Genomic DNA, 12,733 nt, shown 5'->3' with positions numbered 1-12,733 from the left:
GGGAGGAGACCCTTCTCCAGTAGAGCCTCAGATGAGACCACAGCCCCAATCGACACCATGATTGTAGCCCCACAGAGGACACAGCTAAGCTTTGCCGAGACTCCGGGCCTACAGAATCATGAGATAACAGGCATATATGTTTTTAAGCTGCTAAATTCGGGAAAATATTGTTATTACCAATAGATAGCTAATGTGCTACCACACAAGTGAAGCAATAGAATATTTCCAATGCTTTAGAGGCCCCATGTGCCTCTCCTAACACATTACTTCCCTCCTCCCAAGAAGAAAGCACTATCCTAATTTTTCTGTTGATCATTCCTTTGCCTTCCTTTGTAGATTTACCATCTATGTAAGTATCAGTAAATAGGATATGTTTGGGGGCACCTGGGTGGCTCAGTTGGTTGAGTGTCTGACTTTGGCTCAGGTCATGATCTCGCAGTTCGTGGGCTCGAGCCCCGCGTCGGGCTCTGTGCTGACAGCTCGGAGCCTGGAGCCTGCTTCGAGTTCTGTGTCTCCCTCTCTCTCTCTGCCCCTCCCCAACTCCTGCTCTGTCTCTCTCTCTCTCTCTCTCTCTCTCTCTCTCAAAATTAAATAAACATTAAAAAAAGTGAAATACAACACAGAAGAACCTAAAGGTAAATATTCCTCTGATTTGAGAATAAATTTCCCAAGATTGTTTTAGCTTAGAAGCAATAAAAAATCGTGACATTTATTGATAAATTTGACTGCATAAAGATTGAACTCTTTTTACCAGAAAGCAACCTAAATGAAGTTGAAAGACAAAAAATAACCCATGGATATGAAACAGTATCAACTTCTTGAGATATGTCAGGAGCTCACACTGACGCTCCAAAGGCTAGAGATTCATATAAGGAAAAGCAAAAATAATGAGTCTATCAGAAATGGTCAACGTCACGAGTGCAAATGGAATTGTAGTGCCATGTTGGCAAAATTGGAGTGATGGTTCCCAAAGTTGGTGAGGGGTGGAGTGAGACAGGCGTCCCCTCACTGTTGGGAGCGATGCAAATGAAAAGAATGTTTCTGGGGAGCAGTGTGGACAAATCGTTCCTATATCTTGAAAATGTGCATAGTCTTTGGTTATAGTTATCCCATTTGTGACCATTTGTCCCGAGCGAGAATCACAAATGCGATGACTGATGTTAAAACACGTTCATCAGGACATCTGCACTGGCAAAGATGGAAACAGAGTGAATATCAGGGGAATCACGAAACAAATTATTGTATATCCATCCGCTTGTCCGATACGATGCAGATATTAAGGAGTGTTTACTTACAGCCTTTAATGACAAAGATGAATTCTTATGGCTGTGCGTTAAACAAAAACAGCACTGGAATCCTCGTGATAGACTCTTCCCTCCAAAGAGACGGCAGGTTTTTGGTGGGGTTGGACACATGGGGGTCAGATCCCAGCGACACTACCAATTTGCTGTGTACCTTTGCAAAGTTGCTTCATCCTTTGGAGCCTCAGATCTGCTCATGGCATTGCTTTAAGGATCCAATGAGATCACATAAACAAGATAGCCCTGCGTATTCTAGGTCCTTGAGAAATGTTACCTGCTGCCTCTTGTTAATAACACAGAACATGGGGTTTATGTGGCAGGCAGAGGGAAGAGGAAAGGATACCAAATCACGTACAGACTGATTATAAGTTTAAAATACATCTTTCTCCACTAAGAGAAGGGTGGAAACAGTTGGTGTCAGTGTTCCATTTTTAAGGAAAAGTGGAAAAGAGTCGCCCGTCTGCATTTCCAGGAGAGTGGGGCTTCTGTCTTGGGTGGAGCCTGTGACAGTCTTGGGTTCACAGGACCCCAGCACCCAATTTTCAGGAGAGAAATCTCATACAAGTCTTATTTCCTAACACTTGACCTCTGAAAAAAATCTTGTAATGCTCTAACCCAGATGGGAAATGGGGTCTGGTGTGTGACCAGCCTGCCATGGTGGTCGTCAACTTTCGCTGTACATCAACACCAGCAAACACACAAAATGCAGATTCCTAGGCTCCGCACCAAGAGATTCAGATTTGGTAGGTCTGGAACGAGGCTGAGAAGCGCGTGCGTGCGTGTGAAACATATTAAAGTTTGTCACTCGTAAGCATGAGCTCAATGCACATGTATACACCTGTGCATGTAGGGTATATGTGCATATGTGCTATATATGTACCGTGGTATACATATGGTATACTACGTACAGATAATACACCAGCGTATATACCTGCATGTATACGTTTTTTCACATATGTATATACGTGTCTAACCACCATTCATATCCAGATATAGAACAGTTCCAAAATCCCATACGTCCCCTCCCTTCAATAATCCCTACCCTCACGCCGGGTAACCATTATACTGTCAACACAGATGAGCTTAGTCCATTCTTCTTTTTTAAAAAAAATTTTTTTTTAACGTTTATTTTTGAGACAGAGAGAGACAGAGCATGAACAGGGGAGGGGCACAGAGAGAGGGAGACACAGAATCCGAAGCAGCTCCAGGCTCTGAGCTGTCAGCACAGAGCCCGACATGGGGCTCAGACTCACAAACCGTGAGATCATGACCTCAGCCGAAGTCGGAGGCTTAACCAGCTGAGCCACCCAGGCGCCCCGAGCTTAGTTTGTTCTTAAATTTCATATAAAGGAAACCATCTCATATTCACTCCTTTGCGCCTCATTTCTCCTGCTCCACGGTATGTTTACAAGACGGATTCCAGGTTGTTCCCTGGAAAGGTAGTCGGTTCACTTTCATCGCCCAGGGTGGACAAACCACAATGAGTCCCTCCATTCTTCCGTGGGTGGGCACCCAAGGCTTGAGGCTCTTTGGAAGAGTGCTGCTCCAGTGTTGTTACCCGTGTCTTTTGCGGGACGTAGACTCCCATCCTCTTGTTCATACTTGGGCGTGGGATCGATGGGCTGCCAAGGCAAGATGCGTCTAATGCCAGCAGACATTACCACACAGTAGAAATCCATGTTTGTATAAGGAGTTTTGACGCAGGTGGTCTTGGACCACACTTTGAGAAACCTACTTAGCCACAAGCCCCATTACGCGAGCAAACACATTCCTTTGAGTTGACCCTTTCTTGGGGTGCAAGTGGGGACAAGCTTGTTAACACTGAGATGCCAGCTAAGTGATTTGGGGAAGGGGGGAGAAATGCAAAAGTAAATTTCTACCATCCCTTAGCACCTCTTTGGAAATAATGTTTGCAATTTACTGCTTGTGCCCCAGAACGAGAAGCTGAGAGCAGCGAAGCTTTGATGGTGGGCGGGGGGGGGGGGGTAGGAAGGTGAGAAGCCAGGCCACTGTGCCCCATCAACCAAGCCCTAGCTCACCCTGACCACGAGCCAGAGTAATGTCCACTTAATTGCTGGTAAAAAGGGATACGCTTGGGACCTTGGGTTGTCCCTACGAGGAACAACTCTCCCTTCCACTCACCTTAAGCTAATTGCAAAGCCATTTCCCCATGCTCATGACAAAGGAGGTGGCTTGCAGGAGGTGAGACAGATGGCCCTCCTCCTGCTGTGCCCAGCAGGTCTGACAATAAAGGCCGGTTATAGAAAAACTGGCTCTTTTAGCCAACTCTGGCCGTTTCAGCACAGACTCAGCCAGCTTGTCTGAGGTCAGAAGGCCAGGAGGCAGGGCTTCGTGTTGGCACACTGGCAGGGGTGTGGGAAGGAGGGCCTGCCTGTCCTGCTGGCCAATGCCCTGCTTCTCCGGTCTCTCAGCCAGGAGCCGGTCACCCTCCCGGATTCCGGTGACCTCAGCAGGCTGGCTCAGCCGTGGCCCAGGCGTGATCTCAAGCTGCTCTCTGCTGTTTTCAGCGGAGCACTGCAATCAGGGGCCGCAGAGACCGGAGACACGAGCAGGTCTTCTCCAGAAATGGGAGAATGGCTTCCACTTGGAGGCAGGTGGGGGGACGGAGACGTGGGTTTAGCAAAAGAGCCGGGGCTCTGTCCACGCAAGGTGGGTGGTAACCCCCACCCACCCCACCCGCCGGGCCGGGCCTCACGTCCCTCCCTCGGGCCCCACAGCTCCCTGTGTGTCGTCTACCGGAGGACTCCTCCCTCACACTCTCTCCCACTTCTCTAGAAACCCAGTGAAACAGGACAAACCGTGTCTGGCTTCCCTCAAAGCTGAGTATGTCCCCAAAGCTGGATGTGTTGCCTGGTACGTAATGATCGATGAATATTTAGTTGAATACACGAATGGATAAATAATTGAGCGGACTTTGAACCAAAAGGAAGAAGTCCAATATCTCGTTCGCGCTCTCTTTAAGAGAATTAAGCCACTAGGATCACGGAGTTATAAAGTTCTTCTGCCCACAACAACAACAACAACAACAGATCCCTGGCTCTTTCAAAATGAAATCCCTACCTAGCTCTTGTCGGAACTGGCAGGGACCGGAGATACTTGGGATCGTCACAACCGAAGTAGGAAGCTACCGGGATCTAGGGTGTAGAGGCCACAAACATCACCACACCTCCCCGGATGAACAGGCTGGTCCAGCCCAACACAGCGGTGTCCCGGGCAAACTGTGAATAATGCCGAGGCCGAGAGGGCGTGATGTGAGCGCGCCGTCTGCTGGACGGCTGGTGTTGACCTTGTGGGTACCAAGTGGAGGCAGCGAATCTAAATCTGCCGGGGAGAAACTTGCTCCAGTCAAAAGCAAGACTGGAAAACCGAAACCGATAACGACCGCTCAGAGATTTTACGAGCGTTATCAGCAGAAGCCAAAGATTTGGTACATCTGTGTGTCAGCAAATGAATGCATGCTGTTTCTATAGGACATCCCGGCTAACCCCAGAAGCGTGTTTGCGTCTTGTAGCTAAGGTAACACACTGATAAAGGCGCTTCCCAGACCGAAGATTGTGGGTTTTGGCTTTTTAATTTGGCCAGACCCGGAATACTAGCTTCATCTAGACAAACAGTATTTTGCAACCTTCATCTATTATCAGTGTTCTTCCCATATGCAATGAGTTGGATGCTATATTGGAAAGGAAAGAAGGCAGGAAGAAGGGAGGGAGGGAAGGAAGGAAGGAAGGAAGGAGAGGAGGAAGGAGGGAAAGGGAGGAAGGAAAGGGAGAGAGGGAAGGGAGGGAGGAAGAGAGGGAGGGAAGGAAGGAAGGAAAGAAGGAAGGAAGGGAAGGAGAAAGGAGGGAAAGGGAGGAAGGAAAGGGAGAGAGGGGAGGAAGGAAGGAAGAAGGGAGGGAGAGAGGAAAGGAGGGAGGGAAGGAAGGAAGGAAAGAAGGAAGGAAGGGAAGGAGAAAGGAGGGAAAGGGAGAAAGGAAAGGGAGAGAGGGGAGGAAGGAAGGAAGAAGGGAGGGAGAGAGGAAAGGAGGGAGGGAAGGAAGGAAGGAAGGAAAGGGAGGGAGGGAGGAAGAAGGAGTGAATTAAAGAAGGTGTTAATAGTCAAAGATAGAAGTTATTCGGGGCACAGGCTCGACCTGCATTCATGCAGCACAGAGGACACCCAGGTGAGCACAAAGGCGGAAGACAAGGCCACTTGTGGCTCTCCTGGAGCAGTCAGAAGTGTGACCTCCCCACTCCCTAGTCTGCTAAAAAAATAACACATCTCAGACTTACCATCCTCGGGATGCCGGGAAGTCTAACTTATGCCCAGATCATTAGAGAGCAAGTTGATGGTCATAATTCAGGTGCCAGTAAGATGGTGTCTGTGTCCACCTGTGAAATGATGCTGCTCCCCAGGTGGCCACGCCGATGGTTCCAGCCGGCATTTCTTACAATCTTTTGTGGGGGTGGGAAACAAGGGGATACACAACATGACCTTCGGTGAAGGCTCTACTAGTTTAAGCTAATTTGTTTATTATACAAGAACACAAGTCCTGGATTAAGTTCTTAATAATAGTTCCTTGCATTCTTCCCTCAATAGCCCTATTAATACAATTCCCCCCCAAATCTGGCTTCCCTGCGTCCTCCACGCCCACCCTATGCCCGGAGGCTCAGCGTGGACACTTAGCCTGTCCCAGACCCCTCAGGAGGTGGGTGGCAGATCGAGGGCTAACGGCTCTTCTAATCAGCGTCTGATGTTGGACGTGGGTCCTGGAAATGCACTCCTGCGTCTATGGTCTGCTTGCTTCGAGCCTAATTGGTCCAACGGCGCCTCCTTTGCTCTGCTGCGCCCCCAGGCAAGTCACGAGGTCTCTCCCCTTCCCGCTCACGGTGGCCCCTGCCATCTGACCTGCTCCACAGCAGCAGGGGGACCTGCCCTCTGGGGCGTCCAGCGGGGCCCGAGGCCTGTCTGGCAGCCAGCTCGGTCACTCTGTGTCCTGTGTCCTGCAAACCAACTGCCCCCCAGATCTAGTCCGCACGCCTGAAAACGGGACAGAGCGTGAACTCCCTCACCAGGCTGGGGAGATCGTCCGCTTTGTGATGTGAACGATTGAGCGGCTCCCCCTCAGGCATCGTGGTTGCCATTTACCTGTGAGACACGAGTCTGATGGGCAAGACAGTGTTCATCTTCCTCATTTTTTTTTTTTTTAATTATGGCATAGAAGGTACCAGAATAGATAAACGCAATCACGAAGTGCAGCGGTATCCAAATCAAAAGGCTCGATTTAGGGTCACTGGAGCTAGTCTGGCTCAGGCACAAAAATGTTTTTTTATACGCTTCCCTTCTTCACACGGGATTTCTAACATCCCGGGACCTACTGGGTCGGTTGTTTCCAAGATTCTTTTTTCCTTCCAAAATTAGTCAGTTATTGGGGTACCTGGGTGGCTCAGTCGGTTAAGCATTCTATTCTTGGTCATGATCTCACAGTTCATGGGTTCGAGCCCCATATCAGGGCTCTGAGCTGTCAGCTCAGAGCCTGCTGGGGATTCTCCCTCTCCCTCTCTCTCTGCCCCTCCCTTGCTCTCTCTCTCTCTCAAAAAACTTAAAAAAAAAGAAATCTACTAAAACCCCAAAATTAGTCCATTATTAAGAATTAATTGCATTCACTATATTAATTTATAATTAATAGTCATTAATAATTAACCAAAGTATTGATTTTAATTATTACTATGATGATAAACCAAGAAATAACTAAATGATGGGGCACCTGGGTGGCTCAGTCAACTAAGTGTGCCACTGGCTCAGGCCATGATCTTGCAGTTTGTGAGTTCGAGCTCCTTGTCAGGCTCTGTGCTGACGGCTCAGAGCCTGGCGCCTGCTCTGGATTCTGTGTCTCCCTCCCTCTCTGCCCCTCCCCTGCTCATGCTCTGCCTCTCTGTCTTGCAAAAATACATAAACATTAACAAAAAAAGAGAAAGAAATGACAGTAAACTCATAAATGACGAGTCACTTAGAAAGGGCACTTCTGTGGTGACAAGTTCTTTACCTTGAGCAGGAAGGCACCTGGGTGGCCCCAAAGTTACACCTCAAGTGGAACGCACATACAGGTAGGTATCCCTCGCTTTTCCAAACTTTGCGTGACGCTCCTACGGAAGCTCCTACGACGCTTTTACGAAAGACCTACATTAGTACCCGTTTTCACTAGCTGGAAGAAGTCCAAAGAGGATTTGCACTTTTGTGAAAAATGGCGAAAAGCAAAAGGAGCGGTCGGAGTTGGTTTTGCAGCGAGGGGAGCCGGTGCAGAGGCAGCGCCCCCCCGCGCCTTCCCCGGGAACCACACTCAGCCCTTGATTGTCAAGCCGCCAGCTTGGCACCTTGTCTGTGAGCCTCTGGGCGCATCTCGACTTGTGTGCGTCTGTGAGCAAGGTGTGCCCGAAAGTATCGGAAAAGACTTAGAGAAGTTTCATTTGGGGGTCTGGGGATGCTAAAAAAGTTTTCTGTAGAAATAAATGGTAACTACTTCTTTGCTTTTGGCCATTTTGGCTCAGAAAGTTTCACAGGCAAACTGTACTTTGATTAGCCGGGCCACCCTGTATTGTTGTCAGTACTCAATTCCCTCATCCTCTAAGGAGATTCTCTATGCCCCGTGGCCCTCAGAATCCTGGCTTACAGTAAGCCTATGAAAACAACCTCCCCTTCCCTCAGTTTCTGTTCCCTAGTAGTTGCTAATGACTGATTTTAGACAGGATTATGATAGCCAGGAGTAAATCCGAAAACAGCAGACTCCCAGAAATCTAGGACTTAATGCAAGAACATGGGAAAAAAAAATCGAGGTTTTTGTATTAAATGCGAGGTTTATAATTGTTTATCTCCGTAAAAGGGATAAATGAATAAATCCAAGCAAGAACACCGGATGATATTAAACCCTGTCTTGGGTATTTTTCAGGAAAGTCACGGCCGGATTTCCTGTTTAGCTTTCTGAAAGCCTCTTCCCAGCCTCGAGAGACCACCTGCTCTAGGAAGCCTGCCCTGATTCCTTCCTCAGAGTTCCCCCTGGACTTCACGTGGGCTCCTCCTGGGGCACAGGTCACTATTTGTTGTATGTTATCACTAGGTGGGTACTCATTTGGTGCCCCGCATTCACAGTGCTAACTACCGTATGTGTTACTTACAAGTCAATTTCCTAATTCCTTCTATATCTACAATGTCTCACATTTATGGCGTTAACTGTGGGCCAGACACTGATGTAGGCTTTACCTGGGGTATCTCACATAATCCCTGCACAACCGTGAGGTGTGTACCATTATTACCCCCAATTTACAGATGTAGAAACTGATGCAGGCTATAGACACCAACAGCCCCGATACGCAGGTCTTTCTTTGTTTCTGTGTTAAGTCAGCTTGGGCTAGGCTCTGCTGTGGTAACCATGAAATCAGTGGATTGATGGAATAAGGGTTTATTTGCTGCTTGCACCGCAGTCAGGGTGGGAGCAGAGACGAACACACAGCCCTTACCCACCTCTGCCTGAAAGCGCCCCCCGCTAGCCCTTACAGGGTGCAGTATGAAGGCGTCCCTCCTCGAAAGGAGTAGGGATCTTGGGTCAACTCAAGCTCTGCTTTAGAAAGCCTCTAGTGAGGGGTGCCTGGGTGGCTCAGTCAGTCAAGCGTCTGACTTCAGCCCTGATCATGATCTCAGTCTGTGGGTTCGAGCCCTACATCGGGCTCTGTGCTGACAGCTCAGAGTCTGGACCCCACTTTGGATTCTGTGTCTCCCTCTCTCTCTGCCCCTCCCCCGCTCATGCTCTGGCTCTCAAAAATAAACATTAAAAAAAATTTTTTTTAAACACAAAGCCTCCAGTGAGGAATTGAGGCGGGTGACTCCCTGTGCTGTCTGGTGTACGGCCCTCCTGCCTCCCAGCTTTGTCTTCTCGACCAGAAAGCCTTGGTTTCAAGATCCAAGCCTGTGGTCTTTTTCCATAAATGTAGTCACTTTATATGCATTATTCTATCAGTTTTCTATCAAAAAATTTTAAAACGGTCTCATGTATGCACATATAATTTCCATTAAAAAAAAAAAAATCCTGTGTGCTCAAGGAAAATTATACCGAGCATAAAAATGTACCCATCCTTGGGCCTAGTGCATAAAGCGTGGCGTTTGCTGTATTTTTAAATGTTTACTGTGTTTTTTCTGCTTCAGTGCACTTTAAAAAATTACAGCCAAATGTATCATTCTTTTATCCTTTATGGTTTTTCTCATTCTTAGCAATACTCATGTCTGTGTGGACGCAAAGTCCCTGGATTTCTTCTAGTATTATTGAAACTCCGTTGTTTAAAATAAAAAACTTGCATCTGCTTTTGATTTAGCCTGGTGTAAGAACAAGGTACACAATCTTATTTTTTTCAGATTGTTACCAAACTTAATCTTCATTGTTTAGTGAATAATTCGCCATTTCCCCATTGATGTGGAGTGAAAAGCAGCCCGTCCCCAGTCCACACAGGAATGAACCACACTCCTGGACTTTGTGATTTGTGGTGGCCCCAGCTTTAGATATTACAGACTTAACATTTAATTCTCTCTTCCTCTCACAGGTCCTTGTTATACATGAACTATGGAAGCAGTATGATGAAACCAGAAGAACAACTACAAATTTAGACATCTTTACGATGTTGTCTTTCTAGCCAAGAAGATAACCTTTCACAATTAAAAGGAGTGTTTGGGAATTTCGGTTTTTTCCCACATCTAAACGCACGCTATTCCTTACTTTTGAAAGCAACCCCAGAAAGGTCACAGACTGCCCCAGCACTTGAGAATCAGTGGGATCTGGGGATCATCTGGTCCGCTGTTTTCAGTTTACGGATAATCCATTTAGGCCCAGAGAAGGGAGAGGAGGTGGCCCAAGTCACACAGCAATTTGGCAGCTGGGATGAGGATCCAGAAGGCCCCTTCCCTGGGGCTTCTCTCCCACCACTGGGTAGATCCAACGATCCGGGTTCCGGAACTGTCTCCCTCTGAGGGTGCAGGCCAGGGAGAAACCAGAAGGTCCTGCACAGCTCTCCCCGTCCCCACCCCCACGGGCCCCCCACCACACAGAGTCAGCAATCCACAGTGAAGAGAAAGACATTTAATCACTTCTTGGTCTTATCTCTTAAAGCGCTCAAAGTGTTTTCACAAGTGCAAAGGGAGCGATTGCTCTCGGCCGACATTTACCAGCAATTTCCGACACACGCAAAAGAACTACAGATCACCGTGCTTTATACTTACTTTTAATTTCTGCACTGAAAAAAAAAAAAGGTGAAAACCATAACAGGTTAGTTTACAGTGACTTCACCTCTGCCTTTAAATTAACCTTTGCTCTTGAGGGCAGAAGGGGGAAAGAAAGACAGGAACACATCAGAGCGGGAGGGCAAACGGGGGCCGAGACACCTGGGTCCGGCTAACAAGGGCTCTGAAACCCGGAGGCGGCGCCCTCAGCGCGCTAGCCCGTAAACACGGACAGGCAACAGTTAAGATACACTTAAAAAAAAAAAAAAAAAAATCCCGCAATTCCGTTCTTAAAATCAAGCACAAAAACGGACAGTGAACACAAGGTCCGCTGCGGAGGCCACCACACAGCGCGCGCCCCGGCTCCGAGCGGCACCTGCTCTACACACGAGGCCGGCTTCGCCGAGCTGCCCGGGGCGCGCCCTCTCCTCGCCGGCAGGGGGCCCTCTGCAGGTGGCGGACAGAGAGCAAGAGCCGCGGGGGCGGGGCCGGAGGGGGGCGGTGGGCGAGCGGGTCTGTGTGCTTTCGAGGCTCTGCCTCTGGAATGTTCTGCACTCGGGCTGGGCTGGGCTGGGCTGGGTGGTGGGTTTTAGTTACGCTCCACACGCTGTTTAAGTGCTTGCTTTATTTTTCATGTGCAAACGGTCACTGTCTAAAGCTTTCAGAAGGACGTGTACAGACAGGAACACCCTGCAGAGACGAGACGCGGGTGCTCGTGAGCTAAGGCCCCTCCCTCTGGAGGGGGGCAGGGGCGGGGGGCGCACGACAGAGAGATTTAGAGAAATGATGTGTTCTGCTGCGGTTAGGCGCTAGTCCCTGATTCGGTCCGTCCACGGGAGGGGGCTCCTCAGTAGGTGATTGTCCACTCTTTGACAGAGGCGTCGTGGGAGGTGGTGACCAGCGTGCGCTCGTCCAGCCAGGCCAGGCTGCTGACGTGGTGGAGCCGGTGCGCATCTGGGAAGAAAGAAGGCGCTCTGAACAAGGGCCCCGCGTCCCCAGTCCCACAACCCCTTCGGCCTGGGGCAGGAGACCCGCTGCGCCGGCACCAACAACAGGCCCGAGAAACCCAGTTGGACGGCTATTCATCGGACCCTGCCCCTCTTCGCAGAAGCATGGGGCGGGGGGGGGGGGGGGGGAAGGAAGGTGGGCTCTCGACCCCCCCCCCCTCCCTCCCCGGCACCCAGCATGACTGACGCTTGGGCTCAGCAGCGTCCTTGCTGGACCTCCCAGACACGGGTACCGTCCTGACAACCGGATACCTCCCCTGGGAGACAAAACTGCTCCTCCCCCGAAAAATCTTTTTTTTGTGTGCATAAAACAAGACACAGACAGTACACAAACGGCTTCCTGGGCTGTCTGCGGTAATAAAATGCGGTGGCAATGAATAAAGGCTGAGAAGCACTGGGCGGGCGGGTCTCCTCACCTCACCCCTCTCTGTAACAGGTGCACCAAGCATGACCCGATTCCTCCCCAGTCTCCTGCCCTCGCCCAACGGACACCTGCACCGGGAACTTGCTGGGTCTTACTACACAGCCAGGAGGGCTCGTGGGAATCTGTCCTGTGTGGCCCGCAGCCTGCTGTGCCCTCCCTCTGCCTACAGCACCCGCAACAGGCCTCGAGGTGGACTCAGAGATACTATTAAATAGAAAAGCCTCCCATTTGTTTTAACACGAAAGGCTGCCCGCTGTGCAGAAAAGGGCGAGGGGGACCAGATGGCACAAGGAGGCCACTGAGGAGCAGTTCAGGAGGGAGAGGCGGGGGGGGGGGGGGGGGTGTCACCAGGCAGAATTTCAGATCCACCTCGGACAGGCGTGGTCCCTCCTAGGGCTCTGAGCCACATGTGACTACGGAGCCACAGGCAGAAAAAATGTGTTGCATTAAATAAAACTTATGGAGAATAGTTTCACCTGTTTTTAAAAAGGGGGGGGTGCTAGGAAAGCATGAAGGCCACATGAGGCTCCACTACACTGCCCGCCATGGGCGGAGAATCTACCCTGCTCAGCGTTTGGTGCAAGGGGGTGAGGAGGGGGAAGGGAAGTGCCGTGGTCTGAGTGTTGGCGTCTGCTCCCAAAAACCGCATGCTGAAAACCTAGCGCCCAAGGCGACGGTATTAGGAGGTAGGACCTTAGAAGAGCTGGGGTCACGAGCGGGAGCACTGCTCCTTCCCCCCGCG

At 49.8% G+C, this 12,733-nt stretch overlaps 1 protein-coding gene across 1 annotated transcript in view; it reads right to left on the bottom strand.

The window, feature by feature from the left end:
• Window positions 1-10,400: 10,400 nt before the first annotated feature.
• The window catches only part of WDR1 (WD repeat domain 1), a 43,869-nt gene continuing 41,536 nt past the window's right edge, over window positions 10,401-12,733 (bottom strand). The window contains exon 15 of the mRNA XM_042984932.1: window positions 10,401-11,514. Coding sequence (XP_042840866.1) covers window positions 11,408-11,514 — 107 coding nt within the window. The 3' untranslated portion in view covers window positions 10,401-11,407. The remainder of the gene's footprint in view (window positions 11,515-12,733) is intronic.

The sequence above is a fragment of the Panthera tigris genome, chromosome B1, assembly GCF_018350195.1.
Source record: "Panthera tigris isolate Pti1 chromosome B1, P.tigris_Pti1_mat1.1, whole genome shotgun sequence".
NCBI lineage: Eukaryota > Metazoa > Chordata > Mammalia > Carnivora > Felidae > Panthera > Panthera tigris.
Note: the sequence above shows the minus strand (reverse complement) of the source record. Positions and strands in the feature narration are given on the sequence as shown.